This window comes from Pleurodeles waltl, chromosome 6 (genome assembly GCF_031143425.1).
Source record: "Pleurodeles waltl isolate 20211129_DDA chromosome 6, aPleWal1.hap1.20221129, whole genome shotgun sequence".
Taxonomy (NCBI): Eukaryota; Metazoa; Chordata; class Amphibia; order Caudata; family Salamandridae; genus Pleurodeles; species Pleurodeles waltl.
This window is the reverse complement of record NC_090445.1, coordinates 694,259,749-694,287,442: the sequence shown is the minus strand read 5'-3', so window position 1 is coordinate 694,287,442 and position 27,694 is coordinate 694,259,749. Positions and strand designations below refer to the sequence as shown.

The 27,694-nt window shown below is 45.8% G+C and overlaps 1 protein-coding gene across 1 annotated transcript in view; it reads left to right on the top strand.

Moving 5' to 3' along the window:
* Nucleotides 1-27,694, top strand: part of PSTK (phosphoseryl-tRNA kinase) — a 97,591-nt gene that overhangs the window by 40,612 nt on the left and 29,285 nt on the right. The window contains exons 4-5 of the mRNA XM_069239144.1: nucleotides 250-331; nucleotides 864-957. Of these exons, the coding sequence (XP_069095245.1) occupies nucleotides 250-331; nucleotides 864-957 (176 nt within the window). The remainder of the gene's footprint in view (nucleotides 1-249; nucleotides 332-863; nucleotides 958-27,694) is intronic.

Genomic DNA, 27,694 nt, shown 5'->3' with positions numbered 1-27,694 from the left:
TTTAAAAAGAGCTGGAGAAGGCGTGGGGCTTGGACATAAGGAGACAAGCACAGTCGGTGTATGTGTCAGTTAGGTTAGGTTTAGCTTCAGTCATTTGAGACTGAAGAAGGCAAGAGACTACATGACTTAAGTAGAAGTTTGTGTCCGAGAAACAGAATTTGAATCGCCATATCATTATGCTCACTGCAGAGATATAGCCTGAAATCAGAATATTTTGTTGTGGTGTCAAATAATTGCATAAACATACAGTTGCAGGTCGAGAGTGACGGACCTATTACAGATTGCTTTGGAGAATCCAGTGAAATACCTCCCTGAAGAGACGGAACAAAAGGTGAGAGAATGATACAGAGCAACCTGGGGCACCAGAAGTTATGTGACAGCCTTATGTGTGTTCTTGGAGCTTACAAACAAGAGGGAATAACTGCAGAGCCTGCTTGGACGTTATCAAAAAGTGACATGAATAGTGAAGAGATAGTTGTAAGTAATATGTGTGTTGTTTATATTTGGGAGCCACTCCTGTTAACACGCTTATTGTAGATGAAGAGGAGATGGAGAGTAGTTGGGGTTGAGTTCCTCTCACGTGAACAAATGACATGTGGTGATTTAAAGAATTACAGTTGTTCACAGTCAGCATTTTGGAAAAGGTTTGAAGTGTCTGATCCTAGTTATTGATGTAGGGAGGCAAAGAAGAGTCTAAACCTGAGTGTTGATTTACAGAGCAGTAGAACCTTAATGTTGATTTAGAGAGCTGCCAATATGATTGAGCCCTGGTGGTGTTTTTCATAGATGTAAAAGTGTCTGTATCTATGGGTAGGTTGAGTATTTTCTCTTCTGTAACCGTATCCTCTCCTCTTATGATGCAGGATGTAGACCGTGCAATAGCTGCATCAAACTTCCTCCACCAGGCTGATCAGGCATTCAGGCGCACTGTATCGCAAACCATGCAAATGGCACAAGGTAAGGCGATAACCCTGGTCATTCTTTTCCTAAATAAAAGCTTGCCTGTTCAATAAGTTGCTCAGTGCAGTAAACAGCACCTCTTTTCTGCTGTTAACCATGGAGCTCCATATAAAGGTCAGGAGGCACAACAAGCAGCCCCCGGGCCATACCTTGAGTGTGCTTGGTCTAGAGTGTCTAATAGCAGTGCATCCACAGAGATGATGCTAATTGCTTTCGGTATAGGGCAACCAGTGGCAATGCTGGAGACTATGCAAGTCCTGGGACATGGACCAAGGGTTCAAATGGTAAGTTCTTTAGCAGTGCAATGTTCTTCGGCTACAGTTGGTAAATCGTCCCCCCCCCCTCACCCCGGGCTAGCACAGCACAAGGTAGGGGCAGGGACGAAGCAGCTTCGCCTCCAATGACAATAAGCAGCACATTTCTTTATTTTGAGCAGCTGCCTGGTGTCTCCTTGGGCTTTAAAGTAGTTGCCCTTCCCGAGCCGCCTCACACAGTTCTCAACGATAGTTGGTACTCTGCAGAATAATTTTCCTGGCGAGCTGAAACCCAGCTGCTTCCGTCAGACTAGCATATTCCTTTCTGCACACAATCTGTCAACAAACACTGTTTCAGCCCCAAGTGGATTCCACGTCTGGATCTCTGCTCACTCAAAGACATTGGTGTGTTGCTTTTCAGAAAAACAAGTGAAACATTGAACCAACCACTGAGCTAATTTTTCATCATTCCCTGAGGAACAGGCTGACTCAGTCAGGAGGTCGGCTACTTTTGAATCCTTGGTGCCCTTCTGATCCTGGGGGCATATTTCCATCATGTTCACTTTGTGCTCATAAATGGGGGAAACTTGCTTCCCCCCCTTTTCTGTTTCCTGGTACCTGTGTGCTATCCCCAGGAAGGTATGGTAATTAATTCCAGGCCAGAAGGCCCTGACTGTTGCACAGCAGCAGGCATGCCTGAACTAAACCGAGATAAGGGCTGGTTCCTTCTCTAACTTGCCAAGCTTCTGCAAGATTTCAGCAGGGACACAGGGAAGCTGGCATGCCCAGCAGAACAGATAACAGCTAGGTTTAAATTTAACACCATAGCTCAACAATCCATCCTCACCCTTTAGACACACTCTCTGTCAACACACATATTCCAGACGTGATAGATACTAAAAGAACCCAAGTAAGGAAGACTGCACAGATGTTGCCAGGATGGGTATAGGTATCACTGACTTTACATTAATGTTGCCACTACTGTCAGTCTGTCCCAGCGTGGACAGAGAGCCAGTAGCCACTTTCTGTCCAGAGGGATTCACTTTGCATGCCCCCTGAACCTCCAAACCATTCTCGAGGGTCTTAACTCACTTTTGTCCTTTTCAATTTATTTAGAAGTCTTTCCTTTAAGTTAAAACATCACTATGAATACTTAAGTCTGACACAGCTTGAAGCACAGAGAGCAGCTCCCACCACTGCAGTCTCAGAGACAACAAAGATACCTCCCTTACCTGTTGCAGTATTACCACAGGCCCTCCTGTAGCACCAGTTTCTAGTGCTGGTTCTGGGCTCCCTCAGCTGTTCTTCTTCTTCCTCCATCCAGGGTTCACTACCAGTGAAGGGCTCCAGATGACAGGGTTGAAAGGTGTGCATGATTGTGTAGGCAGTGTGTTAAGGATGCAGAGACTCAAGAGGGTGGTATAGCTGTCCGCGAGAACGACGACTGAAGAACAATCGCTGCTTAAGGTTCTCCCAATTGCTACACTAGTCTTTTCTTTGAGCAGCTATGACAAATTACATAGACACCCTGGCTCCAACTGAGTCTTCTCTTTTTTCTCCGGGAGGTGCAGCCCTCCCCGATCACCTCTTAGGAAGATCAGAAGGGTACAACTTTTGACACTGCCATCATTGGGGCCACACATGAAGACAGAAAGGGCAATGAGTACTACAATACTACCCCAAGCACCAAGTTATGTGGTGGAGCCCCACCCACCCAAACACTGTTACACCAAAGCAAAACATCACTCCTGTGCTAGTCTTTTTTTTTATTTATTTATTTTTATTGATTATTGCATATTACAAAACAATGAACAACAAGAATGGCCCACCAATTGTAAATACAGGTTGTGTCGAAGTGCAGCCCTCCCCTGGCACAAAGTACTTTCTATTCAACGGGGCCCAAATTTCCCACCGCACAAAGCATCATGGTTATAGACTGCCATCATCAGCAAAGTCCGCCAGCCTTCTCGATTAGTACGGTCCCCGCAAAAAGTCCAGGAGAGGGGCCTTAAGCAGATACCGTGAAGCCAAGGCTAACAACAGAAAGACAGCGAAGAGAAGAGGCAAAAGACAGGCAGAGTGCGCGCACAGAAGCGCCCAACCGCTAACATCTATACACAGAACACAGTGCGAGCGGAGGAGATGAGAGAAAGACACCCAGGATGCGAGCAAGCATACATCACTCAATCTCCCCACTCAAGGTCACCAGGTAAGCTTGCAAAGGAGCCCAGATATCCTTCGGTCGGGAGCCCTCAGGAGAAATCTCCCAAAAAATCATCAGCTGATCCTGGCAAAAGGCAGCGTCTCGTAACCATTCAGACCCATGAGGAGCTCGCCCCCTGCCCCAGCACATAGCAACTCTGCGCTTAGCCAGTAAAAGAAGCAGACCCACCAGCCTTCTGTGAGTCCTGCTGACCTCATTCACACACCCAAGCAGCGCAACTTTGGGGGAAATGGGTATCTCCGATCCAGTCACCTCAGTAATTATAATTATGCGCAGGACCTCCACCCAAAAAGCATGGACAACAGCGCATTCCAGCGCAAGATGCAAAAATCCAGCGTCTGGGGCACAGCAGCGCTCACAGCGCGCATCATCACCAGACCCATGGAGCAGAGCCCACTAGGCGTGTAGTATAGGTGGTGTAAAAACTTGAAGTGCCGCAGCCTATAGTTCGGGGACAGTGCTCGCATATGCACACAGCAACTCCGCCACGTCTCCTCCATAATAGGCTCTCCCACATCCATCTCCCATCCAGTCCTGGAGTACTCTCCAAGTGCACCCCAATGCTCCTAAATGCAATTGTATAATTTGTAACTAGCATCTCCAAAGCACGGCACTCCAGCGGAGCCTCCGGAAGACCAGGGAACCGAGCACGCAGCATAGCACAAACCCCCAACACATACATACGCTGTAATGCAGTGGCGCGTTCATCTCCAAGCACCTCACTAGGAGGAATCAAACGACCATCCGCAAACCAATCACCCAGCTCAGTTAAGCTGGCTTCCCGAAGAAAGTCACGTATTCCCCCATCTCGGAACATCTGGGCATCAGCAACGGCCAAGACAGGCAACGAAGGAGCAAAAGGGGTGTCTTCCACGCCCTGGCAGTACATGTCACCGGGTCGACGCCCCGCAAACGAGGCCAAGATGGGTGCCCGAGCACGAGTACCAAGCCGTCCGGCCAAACTGCGTCACTTTCAGGCGCCAGATGTGGCAGATACCGAATCGGGCGCAACAAGTAATACGCAAAGTGTGCTTGCGCACAATTATAATAAAGCTCCAAATCAGGGGCAGCAAACCCACCCAGCTCAAAAGGCAGCGCCAGCTTCTCCCAGGAGATACGAGGTTGGCTGCCCGCCCAGACCAAGCGTATCAGAACAGAGCGGAGACGCCGCAAAAAACTCTTTGAGAGTGGGAGCGGAAGATTAACAAACAGGTGCAAAAATTTGGGGAGCACCACCATCTTCACGATGGCAATACGCCCAATCAGCGAAAGCGGTAAGGTGCGCCAAGCCTCAGCCTTCTCCTCCAACCACGAAATTGCCACACCATAATTGGCCAACCAGAGAGTTTTGGTGTCGCAACTCAACTGGATTCCCTGAAAACTAACCGGGCCCTCCACCCATGCTATAGGATACCGGGAGGAGAACGTCACCACACCCGGGGACATAGGAAGCACCACTGACTTGGACCAATTAATCACGATACCAGAAAAAGTGCCAAAGTGCACGATTTCATCCAACAGAATATCTGAATTCCGGCTCGGGTCCCGTACATACAGCGCAATGTCACCCGCATACATAGATAACAAAATGGGTCGTTGCTGGTACTGCAGACCCTTGTCGATGTGCCTCTGCCGCAACCCCGTTGCAAGAGGCTCCACTGCTACCGCAAAAAGTAACCAAGACAATGGGCATCCCTGACGCGTCCCACGGGCGACTGGAAATGAGGTCGACACACTCCCATTTAAACGCAGCCTAGCAGTGGGCTGAGTATACAGTAATCTTACCAGCTTCACATATCGCGCTCTCAGGCCCACACAGGCAAGGAGCGCAAACATATACTCCCATGCTAAGGAATCGAAAGCCTTGGTGGCATCTAGAAACACCACTGGAGTGTTGTCATCTGCCTCCATCGAACCAGCAACCGCAAAAAACGTGCATAGGTTGTGACACGTGGATCTCCCAGGCACAAAACCTGACTGGTCTGGCAGCACCAACCAAGGGAGCAGCGGCTGCAAACGCGCCGCAATCATTTTGGCCAGGATTTTATTAATCCTGGCCAAAATGTTCAATGTATCAATGTTAATCATAGAGAGCGGGCGGTACGAATCACAGCAAGCCGGATTCTTCCCAGGCTTAAGGATTGTGACTATCAAGGCCTCCCGGAGCGAGGCAGAGAGAATCCCAGCCTCCAGAGCTTCCGCGTATACCTCCAAGAGGTGAGGGGCAAGAATATCCGTATATTCCTAGTAAAACGCAGGGGCCAAACCATCTGTACCAGGAGACTTATCGGCAGACAGGCCGCGAATCGCCGCAGTCCCCTCCTCCACAGAGAAGGGAACATCCAAATACGAGAGGTGAGCATCGTCAAACCACACCATTGCTATGTCAGAGAAATAAGCCTGCGCCGCTGCCGCGTCCAATCCAAACGGATCAGCATATAGCGGTGCAAAATATTGAGTAAAAGCTTGCATGACGCCACACGTCCCAGCCACACGCTCATCCTCACCACCCACAATCTCGGTGACGTAATTGCTAGCCCACGGCCTGCGCAACATATCCGCAAACGTGCGCCCGGCCCTCTCCCCCTCACTGTAATGACACCAAAGCGCCCCCCTGCATCACTGCCGCCAATGCCTTCGCAGCTGCAACATGCTGCACCCTGGCCGCACTCTCAGGGTCCATCCTCGGATCCAGAACCACGTTAAAGTCACCAGCCCAAATTACTGCGCCAGTTCCCAGCGACTCTACCAGACGCCACAGCTCTCGGAAAAACTCTGGGTCGTCCACATTTGGATCGTATACAGCAACCAACCGGCAAGCTCTGTCCAACAGTGGGCCACTCAACAGAACATACCTGCCGTTCGGGTCAAGAATAACCCTCCGAGTATGCCACTGTATCCCTTTGCGCAGCAGAATCGCCACTCCGCTAGCATAACTCAAATACATCGAGCAGTGATATTCGCCAACCCAGCCGGCCTTCAACCTGCCCAGCGTTTACGCCACCAGGTGGGTCTCTTGCAACATACAAATATCTATTTCGTGACGTTTAATATACGTTGCCACAAGACCCGCCTTCCGCCTATCATTTAGCCCGCGCACATTCCAAGTCAAACAACGTACCGTTGTCAAACTATTCGGTCCCATCTCGCCCTCCTCATACATACTATGCGCTGCCATGTAGCACAACCCCACCTGCCAGAAACATGCAAGAAGACAGAAAGAACAGCTTAGAGAACAAATAATATACAACGTAACTGAGAACCCACCCCACCCCGTCCCACGCAGACCCCCCAATTGGGCCGTAGCAGAAACCCACCCTGCCAAGCCCCAAAACCACCCCATTAGGGCACAAACACAATAATCAGGGCTCATCCAAAGGGCGATAACCGGCCTACCATCTCACCACCTTGTAAAAACTGGGGGAGAGGGGCACAAGGGCCGAACAGCAGATTATTCAACAGAGCGATCCTAGGTACAGAAATGGACCATCATAGCCCAGCAGCTCCAGCAAGCCATGCCAGTTCCAGCAGCTCGCTGATTAGTCATTATCACTCAAGGTAGCCCTCTCGGATCCAGAGCCGTCCAGGCCCGCAACCTCCAGCCGCTTAGGCAATCGTCTAGCAAACCTGGCGGCCTGTTTTGGATCAGTAAAAACAGTACCTTTCCTTCATGCCGCACCGTCAGCCTGGCAGGGCAAAGGAGAGCAAATCTTGCGCCCACCGGGTTCAACAAGCGCTTAGTCAGTAAAAAGGCACGTCGCGCCACCTGCACGCCTAGGGTGTAGTCAGGAAAAAAACTGAGTTCAGCGTTCTTATACATCACCATCTTCCTCTCCCGTGCCAAGCGTAGAACAGTGTCTCTGTCTCGATAGTTAAGCAGGCGTGCAACAATGGGTTACGGAGGAGTACCCGGCGGGGGCCGAGGTCCCAAGGATCTGTGGGCCCTCTCGACCACCAGCAGACGGGAGAGCTCGCCCGCGAACAGGTCCGACAGCATGCTCTCCACAAAATCCTCCATGCGGCCGATGCCAGTGGCCTCTGGCAGTTCAATGATGCGAATATTACGTTGCGAGCATGCTTCTAAATCCTAATTTTTATTCCGGATGACCTCCAGAATGCACTCCATTTGCGCGAGCTGATCTTTATCCCCTCGGGGGCGTCCTCCATCTCCAATGTCCGCATCTCCAGGACCTCAAATCTGGAATCATGATCGTCCACCCGAGCTTTTATTCGGTCTAACTGCTCAGTCACATGATCCAGCCAGGCTGCTCTTGAGCTCTAAGAACATGGACCTCACTGATGCATCCGAGCTCCCTTCCTCAGCCCCGTTGCAACTGGATGCCAAGGCGGGAGCCCCACCTCTCTTTTTCCCTCCGTCAAAGGTAAGCTTAGCCTGACGTTGCTCTGCCTTACCCATGATCTCAACCCAGTCTTTAACCAACACCCGCACCTAAGAGATGAAGTGTGATGTAGCCGGATCTAAAAGTCTCCCTCCAACAGGGGCCCCTCTTCAACCACTCGGGCCTCACCTCACCAGCCAGCCAAACGAGGCGGCGGGGCACCAATCGGGCAATTGGACACTCCGTAAGACAGTCCAAGCAGCACCAGCCGCCACCAGCATCCACCGTAGACGTCAGCTCCACAGTCCAGTGAAACAGCTCCTTCAGCTGCAAGCCAATGCCAGGCCTGCCTCGCCCTCTTCTGTGGCAGGCTACCTCCTCCTTCAGCCCGGTCTCTCTCCTCTGCAGTCAGGTCCAGGTGCACTCAGCCAGGTCCACCACGCAACAGCAGGTCACCCCGGCTCCCCAGGCAGACCTCCAGCACCTCGTTCCTCGAGGCGCAGTCCAGCGCCGGCCCCCCGCACTCACCCTTCCACCGGGGGAGCACAAACAGCGGGCACCAGCACCCAGCCAAGAACGCTTGGCACACCGGAGGGCAGGCCCGGCCCCTTCAAGGAGTCAGCTCACCGCGATGGGCCGCGATCCAACTCGGAAAGCCCCTCGGCAATTCCACCCGCCCCCGGCTCCAAAGGAGCAGCCGGGAGCGCCACACTGCAGGGCGCACCCAGAGCCAAAGGCGCGCGCGCCTTCTCATGCCGCACCGCGCGGCCGTGCCCTCTCCCCTAGTCGGGGAAACACCGCAGCCTGCCCCTAACAGAGGCCCACTGCAGGAGTCAACGTGGCGCCAGTGGTCTCGGGCCTGCACAACCGGCCCGCTTCTGAAAACGTCGCCCATCCGGAGAAATACACGATGAAACGGTCCGGCAGTGCCTCACTCAGTGACGGCCATCTTGCCCGCCGGCCAGGCCACGCCCCCACTCCTGTGTTAGTCTGACATCAAATCAAGCCTGCCAAAAAGAAGGCTTCAGCCTCTGGTCTTCAGGCACCCTCTGGCCACGGTCGACATTGAGAAAAATCTTCGGTGTTAAGTAAGCTCCTGCCAAAGGATGTCAAGCTATGACACTCCTTGAGTCCCTCTGCTCGAAGGGCACTAAGTCTGTCCCTTTAGAGCAGAAATCAACACGAGATTGCTTCCCAAATTAAGTACTAATTTGATGCCAAGGGCCCCTTCAGCACTAAGGATAGAAAAGTCAGAGGCACCCATCTGAGAGAGACTATGAAAGGAATTCAGTTCTAGACAAAATCGGGTGTTTATCCACCCAGAGATGGGGAAACGTTTGGCAAAGCTACCCCAGATTCCAAGAAACTGAGACTAACTTCCAAAGAGGAACTTAATTTTGACACACCTCAGTATCTGATGCTAAGAGGCATGAAGACAAGGCTATGAGCTGCCCTCCACAATATCCCACACACAGGCACTCACTGGCACCTCCTCCACCTCCCACCGCAGCTATTTTGACCAGCCCCTCCTCCAGAATCTCCTGAGAGGTCAGTTCACTATTCTGACACAGATAGCCCCTATGGGAAGGGAGAGCCTCATGACCAACCTGCTGGGGCAGGAGATGGGTATGACCCCTGGGAGGACTATGTCCTCTACCCGGCAGACGATCCAGAGCTCAAGCCTTATTTAGTCAAACTAGCTCCCTGATCATACAGCTCTGTATTATGCAGTTATTCAGAGGGCAGCCTACCTATAAAGTTGATATACATATCCCACAGACTGAGGATTACTTTTTGTGGTATCCCGCTCAAAGAAAGAGTGCTCTGTCTAGTTCCTTACAGTGCTCAATGGCATTCTGAAGTGTGCCCCCAACAAGTTTAGGGGCATGCTCAGAGCAGATAGAGAAAAAGTTTACGGTTGCTCCAAGCTATCCTCTTTACTTCAGAGGACAAGTCACCCCTGACTCTTTAGGGATCCATACTACAAGGATCTCACCTCAGATCAGTGGATATTAGTGGTGGTTCCACTGGGCTGCTACTTAGAATACCACCTTACTGACACACCATCGGCCAAGACCACCTCACTCTCTTGCAAGAGGGGGGGGTCATCATGCTCCTTCAAAAAGGGCACAATAGAACTGGTCCCCTACTCACAGCCCACCTACCAGCAGGGCAAAGGTATTTATTCACTGTAATTCATCATTTTAAGAAAGAACTGCTGCCTCTGGCCCAGCTTGAACCTGAGGCTGCTCAATCAGTACATCCTATTGGAGACTTTTTGGACAGTCCTGCAGGATGATATCTGATTTCTCTGTCAGGGAGATTTCATGAGTCCATTAGATCTCAAGGAAGCCTACTTCCACATTCCTATCCACCAGCTCATCACAAGTACCTTTCTTTTTACAGTATGTGGACACATCTACCAATTCACAGTACTACCCTTTGGGGTCACTACTGCTCTAGGGTTTTAAACAAATTGTCTGGTGGTGGTGTCTGCTTATCTACGCAGAGAAGACTTCCACATTTTCCATATATCGACAACCAGCTGATCAAGAGCAGCAGCAAGCACCAGGGTCTAGCAGACACTAAGATAGTTCACTGTAAACACAAAGAAGTCCCACCTCCTGCCCCAAGCAATCCAACCCTTCCTGGGCTGAGTCTTAAATGCTATCACAGGGAAAGCGTACCCCAACCACTTGTCCATTAACTCTATGAACTGAAATGAAGCTCTTGGGTATGGCGGCATCTTGCACAGCAGTTGTGCCGCACATCAGGTTGCACATGCACCCACTCCGACAGTGCTTGCAGGGCAGTGGTCACAAGTGAAGGGTCATTGTGACGATCCAGCGATGATAAAGGCCAGCATTCAGAGACCATCCTAAGCATTCTGGGTGACTTATGGTACTTGCCTTGCTAATCGCGAAACACAGAGTCTCAATATGCTAGGGATAAGGACCCATCAGTATGGTGAGGGATTGGCTTCAGTTTCTAGTATACTGTAACAAAACTATGGATATTTATGTGGTCACTCTCCCGACCCAGAACCATCTAGACTTTTTCACATCTGTTCCTACTCACCAGAGACATGCCAACATTACTATCTTAAACATGATGATTGTGAACACTACTGAGAAGCTTCTGTGACTCATGGTAGAATACTGTGCACTGTTAAATGCCTGGCAGTGGATGAAACTGAATCTCCTACTTTTGTCAAATTGTTGCCTTGTACTGTGTACTGCTCTCATGCCATATAGTGATGGAAAATTGAGCTCATTAACTTGTGCCATATTTCCAGCAGTAGCACAGTATCTTTCTGTTTCTTCCATTTGCTGGAGATTTTTAGGAAGATGTCTGTCTGATTAATAGTCAGCAAGTATTTCTTCCAGTTTCCTGATTTTCACAGTGCACAATTTTCTATTAAAGTAGTTAGTAATTCCTCATTATCATAGATCAAAGCCAGGGACTATCTGCTTGAAAGTGTGATAAATAGCATTATACGACCATTGTAACTGGCGTTCACTTATTCTAATACTGTGTCAGGACCGGAGGCGAGTGTTATGCTTTACTAAATTCATTTCTTCCAACCAGCAGCCATCTTAAAAAAAAACATGAAATACTACATTTCCCATGAAACACTGGGAACTTTTTTTCATCAACCAGTCCATGAACAGCAGACATTTTAACTGCCCCTTACGACTCACTCTTCCTGCAACAGGAGCTTGCAGTGTAATTCTTCACTCTTGTTTAGAAGGATGAGATCCTATAAGAAAACACATAACTCAATGAAACCATTGCCATCACCATCGCATCCTAATACACAAGTATTCATCTGTTCCCGAGTTGAAAATCAAAGACCTATCCTAAAGTACACAAGCATAATGGATCAACAACAAATGTCAGAGCAAAGAACACTTTAAGGTGCAAGGATTACTTACATTGAAGAAAACATATCCATCTCCAATGGGGGGGGGGGGGGGGGCATGAAACACTGTTGAGAAGAGGAGGTAATAATCCTAGCCGCAGTGTCCTTAACAGAACATAATCTTTCTGTAACGATAGCTAGGAAATTTTTCAATCTCTGTCAGGACTGGAAGCAAAGATTATGCAAGTTTAAAGCTTATCGACTACGAAGGTCGCAATGGAGGAGACTGGTTTAAAATAAAACTGTTTGAAGATAGAATCCAAAGACCATTCTGCAGCCTTCAAAATATCCTCCAAGGGAGCCCCCAAGGTGAAAGCTTAAGATGCCGTAGCACCTCTAGCAGAATGCGCACCAAAATTGTAACCTCAATGCCTGCCTCCTGCATGGCCCAGTGCACCCATTTTGCAATAGTAGAGAAAGATACTGCCCGATAAGGCTTCCGAAGTGTAGTCAGCACATACTAACTTTGTCAAGGTTTCATAAGCCTTAATACACCTTACCACCCACAGTTTTGGAGTCCAGTCAAAAGCAAGTTAAGAGATGAGTTGAGAATTACACAACAAGGTAGCCATTTTATCTGACAGTTGTTTCTTGGAGCAGAACCTATTGCTTGACCAAGAAATAAACAATTTCAGAACTTTATTCACATTCCAAAGGATCCAGTATCTCAGCTTTGGAGGGGAATGCCTCACAGTAATTTTCTGACCAGGGGATGTTCTCCAACAGGGAAGTCTTCAATATGGGCATGACCTGCAGAAATACGCTGATCTAAAGGTATTAATTAATTGTAGCAAACTGGGCTTCTTTGCAAATGCCCCCTCCCTACTATCTGCCCCCCCATTTGAACTGCTAGATCCTGGTTTTTGACTCGGGTAGTGAACTGGGACCTGCTAACCAGGCCCAGTGCCAGTGCTCTTTCTCTTAATAAAAATAAAATAAAAGTACAGTGGTTTGGTAAACCCAATTGTCAAGGACTTTGGACTTAACACTTACTAGGGCCATATGGGGTGGTATCAGTTGTAACCAGGGCAGGAATGGTATAGAGGTCACCAGGGCTGCAGCACTGATGGTGCCACCCTGTGTGACCCAAGAAAAAGCAAAGCTTGCAAAGCTGCCATGTCAGCCTGCACACACAGCTTGTCTGCTCGAGTTAGACTCTGCCCACACCAAGTGCAGTCAGAGTCCCTTCACTGCCCATATCACAGGTCAGTCACCCCCAAGGTAGGCCTCCTCCAGCCCAGGAGGCAGGGTGCACTGTATAATAAGTGTGGACATATATGCATGAACACATGTGCCCCTGTGGCTGTATTCGAACCTCAAGTGACCAGCATAGGATAACATGGGCTGGCACCCAGGCAGTCCCCAGATGTCCAGCTCCATGATGGCCCAACCAATTTTCCCCGTGTTTGGTGTCAAACACTGTGCTTGCTAACCCTGAGCATGATTCTCGTGCCCACGATTAGCTAGCATGAACCCTGGTGGCATCCATAGAGGATGCCCACCAAGATACCAGCTTTCCCCTGCCTTGGCGGGCTCTCTTGAGACATTTGCCACCAAGACAAAAATCTGCCGTCCTGCTGGTTGTGTTAACATTTCCCCCAGGATGTAGACAAAGGACCTGAGCAGGACAAAGGTCACACCTCGGCCATCCCAGGATGGCTAATATTTACAGTGATCAAGGCAGTGAGCCTTAAAGGCCTCGCTGCCCTTGATATGTAATCTCATGTCCCCCACTCATGAACAAAGCCCAATTCTGCCTTGTCCAGGCTGGCAGGTAGGAAAATTAGTTATTTAAGATGCATACACCTCCCAAAGATTAGCCACACCTTCAGGGTGTGCTAGGAGGTTTATACAGCCGGGGGAAGGTTCTGCCATGTTGGCAAATCTTGGGAATAGTGGGTTCTGGGTAGAAAGTGACGTACTCCCACAGGAAGCCATTAGTTCAGGGGTGGACTAGCCGCAGGGACCAGTAGCCCATTGGCCACTGTCCCCCACACCCTTAATGCCCCCTAAACCAGGATTTAAGGGGATCGTCTGGCACCAGAACCTCAATTCTGACATTGAATCCAAGAAGAGGTATAGGGAAGATGTCATCAGAGACAACAGGACTTTGGACTCTGCTGCAGCGCAAAGAGAGGACACTTAAGTGCCCTGAGGAGACCATATACTGGAACTGTGTGATCGACGTGTGCCCGGGGTGCAAACTCATTGCTCCCAACAAGAGGGACACCAATGGAAGCCAGAAAGTAAAGCAGACTCCCCTGGCTGTTGGTACCAGTCACCTTCAGCTTGTATAGGAATTGTGCTGAACTCCCAGGAAATGCAACCCATCAGGCCCCTCTTGATTGAGCCCAAAGGAGGTCAGCGACCTGCACCCCTGGAGTTATAGTGAGGCTCTCACTAAGTTTTGAGCTGCTACCCCCTTCCGGATGACCTCCAGCCAACAAAGTAACTGTGGACTATGTTGCTGATGCCAAGGCTTGTCTGTCACCAGCCTGGTAAGCGACCCCACTCCTTAGAGCCTGCAGCCTGATGAAGTCCGCTTCGAGAGGAGCAGCAAAGCATCTTTGGCGCGACCAGTCCCGTGATTGACAGCCACAAGGCCACCTTTGCAACCAGAGCCACCGGACATGGTGCCGAAGATCGAGTTGTAGAATCCAGGTCCTGGGACCACCAAAGGCCTCTACTCTCAAAGGGTAGAGTGTGGGTCCACCTGAAGTGTGCTTTTGTCACGTGCTGCAGGTTTGACAGAGCCTGCAGCTCCTGTCAGCACCAAGAACAGACAGAACACCTCTGCAGCAGGACTCCCTGGGCATGGTAATTAGAAACTGACTATGAAGTCTAGGGACCAGCAAGACCTTAACTCCAAGCGGGTTCCCCGGAGCTCACCTCACAAGTGACCAATTGCACACTGGGACTTTCCACATTGACTTCATCAATAGTCGTTTGACCATTAAAAGTGCTCTATTTTTTAACGCTTTAAAAATTCACAATTCCGGTTGTATGCAAGATACAAAGTCCGTTTTGGTGTCTAATTAAGATAAAAATCTGCTTTATTATTCTAAATTGGTGTTGGATTTCTTCAGAATCGTGTCATTTACTTCTCATCCATGTGGGTGTTGTAAAATGCTTTACACATGTTCCTCTAAGTAGCCTAACTGTTTTTTACAACACTACAAGGACTGCACTAACGTTAACTGGTGTGAACCCAAGATTCACCTCTGGGTAATGTGCTAGCATTACATGGTAAGACTCCCATACCACCTAATACTGCCACCTCGCTACATTCATCTATAGGCTATGCCAGTTTCAGCCAAGGAGATGGGAAAATGTATTAAAAAATCCATCCCCACAGGACAGAACTCCGTTGCTGACACCAGCCCCATCATCTGGGCCGTGCCAGTGGCACCGCTTGATCGTGCTATCCGCCCAAGCTCTAGATAGGAGGTCCACAGCACTTCTCGAAAGGCCCAGGACTTGCTATTGTGACCTGTAATTCTCCATGCCATGAGGTGTAGTGAGCCTTCCACTGCCAGACGGTGAGGGTTCCCTAGGGGGATCCATGAGGTGATTTGGACACTGGGGTAGACGTATTGGAGAATCCCTAGAAAGTTCCATCAGAACTGGAAACCACACTTGAGAATTCCACGTTGGAGTTACCATCAGCAGGTCTGCCTTTTGCCTGCGCATATGGATTGTCAGCCTCATGATCATGACGAAAGGAGTAACCCTTTTCTGTCAACTAATCTTGACTGAGCGCATCAGTCACTATTGCATCGGGATCCGGTCTCCAGCTGAAGTGCCAGGTAATTTGATGGTTGAGGCGAGAGGCAAAGAGATCCACTGTGCTGCCAGGTCTTGGAATATCGAGCAACGTAGTCGCTACAGACTTATGTGCTTGAGATAATGGGACTCCCAATCCGCCACCTGGTTGGCGGAGCCCATAAGACGTTCCACCAGAATCGAAACCTGGTTGTCGATGCAGTAACTCCCAAAAACTATTGAACAGATCCGAGAGGAGTTTGGATCTCGTGTCCCCTAGGTGATTGATGTAGCGGACAGTCACCATGTTGTCCATCTTCAAGAGGACTCAGGATTGAGCACGATCCTTGGTCCAGCATATCACTGCGAAGGACCCGGCCATCAGTTCGAGGTAGTTTATGTGCAAGGCTCGTCTAGCCTTCGGACCAACCTCCCCCTGTAATGAACTGCCCGCAGTGAGCACCCCATCCAGTACCTCTGGCATTGGACTCTATCACCAGATAGGGTTGACACCCGAAAATGGCACGGCCATTCCAAGCCTTCATATGGGTTAAACATTGTACTAGCAAATCCTCAAGATGGGTTGGCATATTAATAACCGGAACAGAAAATGTTGTGTAAATTGGGGTCCTCCTTATTAGGAACTATTGTAATACCTTATAAGTCAGTTTTAGCGATAACTTGTTATAATATGCATGAGAACACTACATTGTTATACTATGTAAAGTATGTATAATAATAAGTTTGAATGTTGAATAATGCTAATCATACCTCTGCAACAGGGCAATATAAATCTCTCCACGATAGTCTAAGCATAGTATTGCACTATAAAAATAATGAAACCATGGACTTTATATTCTCATAATAGGTGCGTATAAACAAATAGGTGCAGCTGAGAAACAAAAATTAAATAGCAGTTATATGGCCATTTTAAATACGATGGGGTCTGCCAATCAAAATGGGAGGAAGAGACTTCTATTTTAATAACGAGCTTCTCACTTTTGCCAGTAAATGTCTATCATTCAATTCATAAAGATGCTCTACTTCATTTAATAAATACCCAAATAACGTTTCGGGCCAGCATTAAGACAACTTTGTAACTTGGGCAATAGCTTTTGTGGAGAGTGGTCACATAGTATGATTTCAGGCTTTGATTTATGTACCTTGTAGCTGTCCAGAGTTTGGAAAAGTAAAAAATAACTCATCCCCTGCCCTGAGTAGCTATGTTGGGATTTAAGAATAGTACTACATTGTCTGCATATAACTTAATCCACACCATCTGTGAAAGTGGAGGACAAATTATTTTATCACTACAAATCACTGTACCTAATGACTTCATAAAAAAATGCCTCTCCGAACTTTAATTATACCTTCCTCGAAGGTATTTAAAATCAGCGTAGCTTCTGATCACGTAGCAATGTGACCCTTGTGATCATGGAGGGAAATCCACATTTTCTTAGGTTATAAAGTGTGTCCCAGGTTGAAAGACTTCTTGGAATCCAATTGGAAGATCATTGTAGGCATTTATTTACAGTAAAATTATCCACAGATTAAATTAAATACATTTAAAATTTTAAATTTATGAGGTCAACTATATAAAAATATTTTTTTTTGTAGATTAATTTATCTACAACACGATTAAACCTAGTTGCTGTAAGCTTCATAACAATTTTACAATCTGAATTTTTAATAGGGAAATTGGACTATATGAGTTTAGTTCCTCCATATTTTTACCGCTTTAAAAAAAAAACGACCTACAATCCTTGTGTTAAAAAAGGTGGTATTGTGCTACTAGCTAAGATGTTATTAATCAGTTTCGAAAGATGGGTGTTCAAGATGCTCACAGACACTGCTGGATAGCCATCTGAACCACACACTTTCTCGCAAGGGAGATTAGGGTGTACATCTTTAATTTTTTGCATACTAAACAGCACTACTACCGAGGCAGTATCTTCTTGAGGTAAGTCTTGGAATGCAAAGTGTCTCAAAAATCTGTTTGGTTTACCCTGGTCAGCTACTTGAGTATGGCTATATGCTTGTTTGTAGTGTTCCAGATAGAGTTTATTAATGTGTTCTTGAGTGTTGGAGATGATGCCAGATCTTGGGCGTCCTAAAGGGCTAATAATAATCTTTTTGTTTTTTTTCTGACTTTGCCAAGTCATGAATTTCCCTGCATAATTGCGTTCCTCATGTAACGTCTGCAAATATGTTGAATTATTTGAATAGCTGTCTTTATAATAATTCTCATGTAATTTAGTTTTGAGATTACAAATGCCCATGTGTACTTGCTTCTATGGCAGAATCCTAATTTCTTAAAAATAATTTGGAGATCTATACTTTTAATTGTTTGACCTAGCTTGGTGAAGCGCGCAAGTATTGTAAGTATTGTTGGCTTTTAACCACACCCACCGTGCGTCCATCACTTTCATTCGTTCGTGGGCTTGCCTTTCAAAAACCTTTGTTATGCTTTACATTTGTCCCTCCTTCTGGCGGTTTTGTTACCGTCTTGCAGACTGCCCCAGTTACATGAGAATTGCGTTATTGCCGATACGTTTAACTGCGAGCGAACGTCTTTTTTTTTTTTTGTGTCCCTCCTCCGCGCACTTGATGGCGATGATGCTTTGAATCAGCTCGTTTATGTCAACTGTTTTACTTTTCTATTTCAATTAATGTGGCAAGAAAAGTCCAGGTAGGAATCTACAACGCTAATAGCTTGAGATATCACGAGACAGATTACATTGTAAATGCTTGTTTTTATCTTCTATGTACAGTTTATTAAAAACCCATCTCTAGTGGAGCAAGAGCTTTTAAAGTTAGATATTGGGACCTCGAGGGCTGCATAGAAACCATTTGAAAACACAAGCATACGGTCAAACGTGATATTGGAAGTAATCAGAAACAATTTGATATGGGTAGCTGCTTTAAATCTGGCTGAAAACAAATACATTTTCATTTAGTTTGTAAGGTCAGTCTCCATGGTTCAACTAACTTTAAATCTTTCTGATACACACCCTTAATCCTTGCAGTTTTAGGTATGAGTTGTTTCGTATTTAAGATTGGTGAGGTTTTTTTTTTCCCCAGGAATTGAGATAAGAAAAAATGTAATCAGTGATTCAGGGTTATCTTCAATCGGGCAAAGAAGCTAAGTAGAGTCAAACAGATAGATGCGATGGTACAATGAACCCACCATTAATTACTTTACTTATCATGGTACCAAGTATGAATCTGAGTGTCTTAGTGATTAAAAAAAAAACTGCTATGCCCCTATAGACTGCCCCTATGGATGAAAAAGACCTAAAGCCCGTCAATGTCTTGGATATTCTAAAGAAATTTGTTTTAGTTGATGAAATATGGGTTTCTTGAAGCATGACAACAGATATATTATGTGGAAAAACATGTTTTGCTAGCCTGCACCCTCCTCTTATTATTTAGGCCAATAATATTACACAAAAGAAACAAGACTCCTAAACTTATCTACTGTAAAATAGGTTAGTTTCCAGACTTTTTGCTAAACCTCTCAAAAATACAGTACTACTCTCCCACCTTTCTGTAGAAATCATAACCCCACTTATACTTGCTGAGGTCTAAAAGCCATTACTTTTTATATTATTATGGCTTGAGTCTAATCATAAATGTAAAAAGTTCCCAACAGTAAATAAAAGTGCATGCAATGCATAGTGTAAAGTGAGTTTAAGCTCAAGTAAACAGAGCATTGTGCAAAAGCGCAGTAACTTTTAAAGTACTGATAAAAACACTTTTCTCTCAGATAAACCTCCTAAAGTGCATCATAAATCCTGTGTAATGAAGAAATGCTTAAATAACAATTGATCCTTCAGTACCAGTTTATACTGCAAATCCCAATCCTCCCCCAAAGCAACCAACAGGGAATAACCCCAGTGTCACCCCCTGGCCTAATTAAAAGGGGTCCTGTTTCTGCACATGAGATTCTGCCACTTACTGGGATACTCCCCGCTCTCCCCATCCCTCCCCACCTCTAGCACCCACAGCTAAACTAATAACTATTGACTAGTGACTTAAATCAAAACTCACTTACTAAATATAATGCTTTTACTTTTGCATATTACTTTTCAAGACACCTATACATATAGCATGCACAAAATGTGTCACCAAACCTTATGCATTTCGGCTGAAGCGCCTTAAGAAAATCAGTATTTTCTGACACTGAAACAAATTTCTGAAAATGTCCCTTGAATAACACTTTCCCTTTGGATTATGGGAAAAGGGTTGGTTGAGCCGCAACTATTTTAAACTGGTCCACAAGACCCATTAAATATTTCCTCTGATGTGCTCAGTATATTGACATACTTAAATAAACTTAAAATCCACTGCAGACACAAAGGTTTCCAAGTGCATAGCGTTTAAAAGAATCTGTTCTTTGATTTGATAGTCTCCAAAATTAGCTCATTTAATTTTAGAATCTTTAGCATGATGTATTCTCTGTTTGGGCACCCTGTGCGCTTTCATTATAGAAAGGTCCGCTGTAAAATCGGGGGAAATGTGTTATAATTAAATCAGTTACAAAATGATTTGTCCCTCCAGATCTTTGATAAGGCATCCCAAAAAAGTGTAGATTGGACCTGAGTCTTCCAGCTTGGACTTAAAAAAATAAATATACTGTTTTGTTAATTCTGTAGTTTTCTGACTATGACTGTCTTCAGTATTGGAAAATTTCTGTTCAGCTGATCAAACCAAGTAGGGAACTGTATAAGCTTTAGTCTAGCCTGTGCAGGTGATCATGAAGTGAAGTTATTGCTTGGGTTTGAAATGCAACCATTTATTTAAATTGAAGAAATTTAAATACAAAACTTTCATAATGTGGAACATTTTCTGCACTTTAATCTTCTCAAATTAAAAAAATTACTACTTTTTAGTTCTAAATATGGCATAGTGCTCCACTGGCACTAGGGAAAAAAAAGAGAAAATGAAAAGTTAACTTAATCATAAGCTAACTTTTTGTTTTGTTTTCTTTTCTCCAATTTAAAAGCATTGAGAAACATCATTTTGTTCCCACCTCCAATCTTGTGCTGACACCGACTTTTATTTGAGTTAAATCGCTTATAGTTCTTCACCTCTGTGACCTGGGTCATGAATCTGACTCTACTCTGCTCCTTATCAGGCCCTGCTATCTGCAGCCTGATGATGATAATGGTAAATATACACAGCCTTCCCTTAACTTTAAAAGGGAGAATGTGACCCTTTGCTTATATAAAAATGAACTCCAGGCTTTGAGCTGCTCAAGTTTCTTGGAGCTACTGGTAGCTGGCAATCGACTGGTCTGAGACACCAGGGTCCGGTATTAACATGAAAGTCGAAGATGAACAGGGAAAAGTGGAAGACAATCTTCAAAAGTTTGAGTAGCCAGCGTCTTAGTTTGATCGGTTGCAAAAGCAGAGCTCAAACTGAACACCTCAGAGCTCGCTGAGCATTGGGATCATGTCCCTGATCATGGAGAACCCTTACTTCTTGTGGACAGACAGTGCTCACTTGGGCTGCACAAGGCCATCATTTCCAACCACTCCAGGTCACTTTAGCTGATTGTGAGGTGGAGAAAAATGCAACTGGTTAGGCAAAAGAGAAGCAAAGCTGCACCGCCTTTCACGTTGTAAACATCTCCAAATGTCTCCGTAATTATACCATAAGGGGGCCCATATGGCGAAAAGCGGCACATGCTTAATCAGTCTAAACATGCTCTCTTCCCTCATTTTTTCAGTCAGTTAGAAACTGGGAAAGGAGTGGCAACTGGTAGAAACGGAAGACATCAAAGTATACCAGAACGAACTGCATCTAGAACCTCAGTTAAATGCTGCTGAGGACACAATTGGAGTGCCCGTGCATTCTTCAGAAATACCTGCCGTGGCTCTGACTCAAGCTCCGTTTTATTCGACGTCGGCATCCTCACACAACAGCGCGGACACGGCGCATGTGTATTGGGAGGGGTTCCGCCTCCGAAGCAGAATCATTTTTTTTTATAGCTTACGCGTCAAGAATTTTCAATTCTATTAAGGACACGGAGGTGAGAGTTATGCTATCTCTTTCTTTACTGATCCAAACAGCAGCCAATCACAAAACATTAAACAAAAAACTACACATCCCAAGATGCTCATAACCCTGTATCACATGCTCCAATCACCGAGCATAACCTTTGTCCTTAACAAGAATAACTCTCGACGTCACATCCTCTTTCTTTGTTAAAACAGATAACCTTGCAACTTCCTCCTCGAGCTTCTTTCGAAGATGCTGATCCATGACTCTTCCAATCCAAAACAGTCATAAAAGGCAACTCAACAGGAATTGGAAGTCGAGCCCAACTTCCTGCGAACTGGAACAAAGGAACGGCTTCCCCAATAACCAACAGGCCATAAAATCAGGTATTCTTCTGATCAGAACCTAAAACAAACAATGAAAAAAGGTAATATCTCATATTGCTAAAATAGCCAGTAGCATTTTTTACAATTTCCAACAGATAATCAAGGGAGGGCATAATAACAATATCAAATCCATAAAATTCTATGTATTTTAATATATCACCATTATACATTTAAGGGAGGGATAATCCTCGCCTCCGTGTCTTTAATAGAATTGAAAATTCTTGATGCGTGAGCTTGAAAAAATGTTATTCTATGTCAGGACCGGAGGCTCCGATTATGCTAGTTCAAAGTTTGATCAATTACCACAGAGGCAGCATCTACCACAGGTTTATGATAAAACTTTCTAAATGTACATTCAGATGACCAGTCTGCCGCCTTCATAATTTCTTCCAATCTCGAACCTAAGGCATAAGTTTTAGAGGCCATAGCTCTTCTAACAGAATGGGATCCAAAATGACTGGTATCAATACCTGCTTCACTCATTAACCATTTTATCCATCTCGAGAGAGTGGCTGAGGAAACTGACTTAAAAGGTTTCTGTAAAGAAATTAATAATTGTCCCTCAGTATCTTGTCTAAATTCTTCAGTAACCACCTCATAATCTTTTAAACATTGCACAACACAAAGCTTTGAATTATCCGGGTGCATAGGATATGTTACTGACCTGCAGTTAGTTTTAGTCCTTCTGGTAATGTTGAAAGTAACACCCTCGGGAGAGCATACTCTACCAGACAAATCCAAAGCCTTGACAACAGAGACCCTCTTACATGAAATCAGACACAATAACATGGTTAATTTAGCTGAAATCTGTTTACGGGATAAATACTTGTTACTGGGCCAAGAATCTAAAAATGTTAAAATAATGTTCAAATCCCATAATACTGAATATTTAGCTTGAGGAGGATTGGAGAGACGAATACCTCTCAATAATTTACAAACTAAAGGATGTTCTCCTACTGGCTTATCATCAATATGAACGTGCCCAGCAGAAATGGCTGACCTGAAATTATTAATGGTTCTATAAGCCAAGCCAGACGATGCCAGTTCAGCTAAAAAATTAACAATCAGTTCAATACTAGACTTCAAGGGATTACTACCCCTTCCAATGCACCGACTATCCCATCTGCACCATGCTGAAGCATATCTCTTGTGAGTGCCAGAGGCCCAAGCCTGCTTGATAAAGTTCACAGCTTCTCGCGAAAGACCTGGGGCTTTCCATCTTGCCCTGAAACCATCCATGCCATCAATGTCAGTTTCCTTGATAAAATCTGAGGATTTTGAAGGCCCTGCGGACTCCATAAGAGATTCAGACGAGGAGGAATGAGCATCGGGTGAGCGCATGCTAGTTGGAGAGCGATAGGGAACCAAGGTTGAGACCTCCACAATGGAGTCACCAAAATCAGGTCTGATTTCTGTCTCCGAACCTGAGACAGGACCCTGGGAATCAGCAGAAAAGGTGTAAAGCATTACCCCGAAAGGGGAAACAATCCTGCAGAAATGCATCTGTCGCTAGAGGCAGAGGGTCCGGGCTCCAGATGAAAAATGTCGGAATTTGAGCATTGAGGCGTGACGCAAAAAGATCCACCTCGCAAAGGCCCCATTCCCGGAATATCTGTTGAAAAATAATCGGATCCAGTTTCCAATCGCTGGGATCCATCAGGTATCTGGAGTTCCAGTCTGCAATAGTGTTCTGAACTCCCGGCAGATATTCTGCTGGAACAATCAACCGATGATTCAAACAATAGTGCCAAAACTCCTTGGCTATCTCCGCTAGAACCCTGGACTTCGTTCCCCCAAGTTTGTTGACATAACACACTGCTGAAATGTTGTCCATTCTCAGGAGAATGCAGCAGTCTGTCTTCACGGGAGAGAGGCTCTTTATAGCAAAAGACCCTGCCAGGAGTTCCAAACAATTGATGTGGAGAAGTTGCTCCGTCATTGACCAACGACCCCCAGTCACTAGAGACCCGCAGCGGGCTCCCCATCCCCACTGACTGGTGTCTGACTCTATCACCACTTCTGGGTGAGACCCGAAGATGGCCCTGCCATTCCATGCCTCCATGTGATGGAGCCAACACTGAATTTCCACCATGACCTCTGTGGTTAAAGGAATCAATTCCGAGTAACTCAGGCCCTGTCGTAAGTGCCTGATCTCTGTAGAGCCCAGTAGTGCAGAGGGGCTGGGAAGATTGCCTAAAATGGAAGAGGCCAATAGACCCACCATTCGGGCAATGTTCCTTAGAGAAATGGTCGGGCTGGCTAAGGCCAATCTTAATTCCCTCTTGATATTGCAAATCTTTAACGAGGGAAGTATCAGTTGCGAGTGTACTGAGTCGATCTCGAAACCCACAAATTCAATCACTTGAGTCGGATTCAATGACGGCTTCTGCACATTGATCAAGAAACCCAAATCCTGCAATAGACTGATTGTCTAATTCAAGTGCAATCGCAGAGACTGGGGATCCTGCGCCATCACTAGGATGTCATCCAAATAAATGATTAATCGGACCCCCTTGGTTCTCAACCCCTCCACAAATGGTCTCAACAGTTTCGTGAAGCACCAAGGGGCCGATGACAGGCCGAACGGCAAGGCTTTGAATTCCAAGCAATGACAGTTCCAAAGAAATTGGAGAAAACCTCCTGTGAGGGGGAAAGACTGGAATTGAGAGGTAAGCATCTTTTAGGTCTGGACGGACCATCCAGTCTCCTTCTAATAGGATATCCCTCAACATGTGAATCCCCTCTATCTTGAAGTGTCTGTACACAATCCAAGAATTGAAATCTTTTAGATTTAAGACTAGTTGATGACCCCCGCCTTTCTTGTCTACTACAAAAATGGGATTGCAAAATCCGGAGGGGTGGAGAACTGAGAAATCTACGGCTCCTTTGTCTAATAATGCCTGTACTTCTGTATCTATAAACATCTGACTTGCTTGGGAAAAATTCATTTGAGTAGGAGGAGACAGCTGAATCGGAGTACTGATAAACTCTAGGTGAAAACCTGAAACCGTCTGAGGAATCCAAGGATCCCCAGAGATTTTTATCCAATTGTCTAAAAACAAACCCACTCTGCCCCCAAGAATAACCTGAGAATGGGGAATAATTCTTACCAGAATAGGCTGATTCCTGTATCGCTCCCTGTTGACCCCTGCAATGTCCTCGGCGGAATCTGAATCTACCTCCTCTGGAGCGAGTGGGGTAGAAAGTGGAGTCGGCTTGATCTCCATACCCGTAACCTCTTCCTCTGGGGTAATAGAGTTGGGGACTAGCAAAAGATCCTCGGCCGGGCATTCGTCCACCATAATGCCCGGCCCTGGCAAAAAGGCCTCTCTTAAAAACTTTTTTAAGGGACATCTGCGCTTTGTCCAGAGTGGAAAAGGTGTAACAAAATTTCACCAACTCCTTGAGGAATGAGGAGCCAAATAGGAGTCCTACTGCTGATGGTCCTGCCTCCGAAGAAGCTAAGTCAACCAACTCAGCTGATATCGCACAGTTGGTGTTACCTAACTGGCAAACAGCTCTCTGAGCCCAGCCCAGCAAGCCCGATTCCTTAGAAACGACGGCCAAGTCCAGAATCTTAGTTAACGGGCCGGTCAGATTAAGAAGTTTGTCCTGGCAAAGGCGCCATGATCTATCCAGCCCTTTTTTAGTGTCTTTCGCAAAATTATTTAGGAAGGCAACCATTGTAGGGTCGATTTCCGGAGTGTCAGTTACTTTCTTATCCAAATCTGGTCTAGGGCATTCTGCCCTAAGACGTGAATGAACCTCTTTATCAAAACTCCTTCTCAAATTAGCATGGACATATTGTGCAACTTCCGAGGACGGAAGCCAGTTTGATGATCTGGGTTGTAAGATTTCTGACGGGTCAAAATCTAACAGCTGAAGGGCGGGAGACTGTTTTTTCGATTTGTTGCTGGGACCTGGGGTATCTACATCATCTGAGTCCCCATCCATAGAGTCCTTGTCTGAAGAGGAAGTATTGTCTTTAGTACTATAATTATGTTCCGCTATTCTCTTCTTGCGCAGTTTTTCCAAACATGTCCGCATTCAAATCCCCAGAGGGGGTATCTGAACTCTCCAGATTCTTTGTGTTAGCTTTTGATTTTGAGGTGACCTTAGGCTTCGCCCCTTCTGAGCCAGATGGAGTTTTATCCGCCAACCAGCCTTGAGAGTGAGCATATTCAAACAATTGACCCGAAAAGGGACCTAACGCATTCACCAAGGCATCATTCACCGACTGCTGAACCCTTGAGTCCAGCGCTTCTACCAGGTTTACCTCAAACTGGTTATCGGTGTCCTCAGGATAATATCCTGCATCCTGGTCACTCCATAGAGCCATAATGTTTAATAAAATAAAGTAACTGATATGCATATTATTAGACTCCACCAAGGGGGAGTGTAAGAACCCCTTACAGGCACAATAGTGAATAAAAGAAGTCAAGTAATATGTGGAGGGAGCTGCCTGCAGGACACTCTAGGCACTGCCTAAATAGATTTTACAACCCAGATAATGAAAGATCTGGGCGTCAGGGAGACACTTTTGAAGTCTGACTACCAGACACTGAATTATGCCAACACGCGCTAGAAATCACGAGCCGATCTCCAAAAAAAGAACCCCGGGCAAAGGAGATCCGTCTTGTGAAATCGCGCGCGCACGACAGATACGTGCTAAAAATAGAAAACAAACTTTGCGCGAGGCGCGTAGTGCTCCCGCTCCACTGACTGAAAACAAGGGCATTAAAGAATCAGCAAGACGCCATAAACAATATGCCCGAAGACAGAGAAGCGAGCGGAATCGCGTCGCTACATTAAAACAGCAAACACATTCACCATTTATCAAAAACACAATAGCAACAATAGAAAGGTACTTATCTGCTGCGAAGCAGCAAAGAATGAGGATGTGACGTCGAGAGTTATTCCTGTTAAGGACAGAGGTTATGCTCGGTGATTGGAGCATGTGATACAGGGTTATGAGCATCTTGAGATGTGTAGTTTTTTGTTTAATGTTTTGTGATTGGCTGCTGTTTGGATCAGTAAAGAAAGAGATAGCATAATCGGAGCCTCTAGTCCTGACATAGAATCATAGCTGTAGTGCAGGATGGGAGCGCCCCACAGCAATATACGAAATTTGTATTTCACTTCCTGAGTATATTGTAGTAATCATTTATTTACCATTTGGGAGGCCACAGTACTCACAATTCTCGTCCTGTAGTCTCAGTCTGTATAAGCACGGTAACCTCTTCAGGTTCCATAAATAAACACTAAATACCTCAATTACAATATCTCCCATGTTTGGGTGCTAATATTGTACAAAATGCAGTGGTATAAATACACACTTATTCAGTGAAATAAGTGTTTCAGTATCTTAAGGATAGCCCCCAAACTACTATGCAGACTTACCATTTTTAGTGCTACTAGAATCACGTGACATGAAGGGCCAAATTATGCAGCAAGGTTATCTAAATGATGTATCAACAAATTATGCGGCACTCTCTGGTAGTGTTATTTTCATCCATTTCGAGCTAAAACAAAGTTTTTTGTGCACCCTGGAAATCATACAAATTATGTGGCAAACGTGAAAAGTTAGGTAAATCTTTAAATATATAGTCAACACAGCAGCTACAGATTCTCATAAATCCACTCTGCCGCACTATCGTCCAACGTTTTGCCAACATTTTATTCATGGAAGATAACAAAAGCTGAACCATTGCAATTCAGTTCAGAGCCCATTGTCAGCTGGACTTTGAAGATTTTTTTTTTATAATTTCCGACTTTAAACATAAGCGTTAAACACAAATATAAAACCATGACGTTTTTATGGGAAGTTAGGGGCTTTTCTAAAT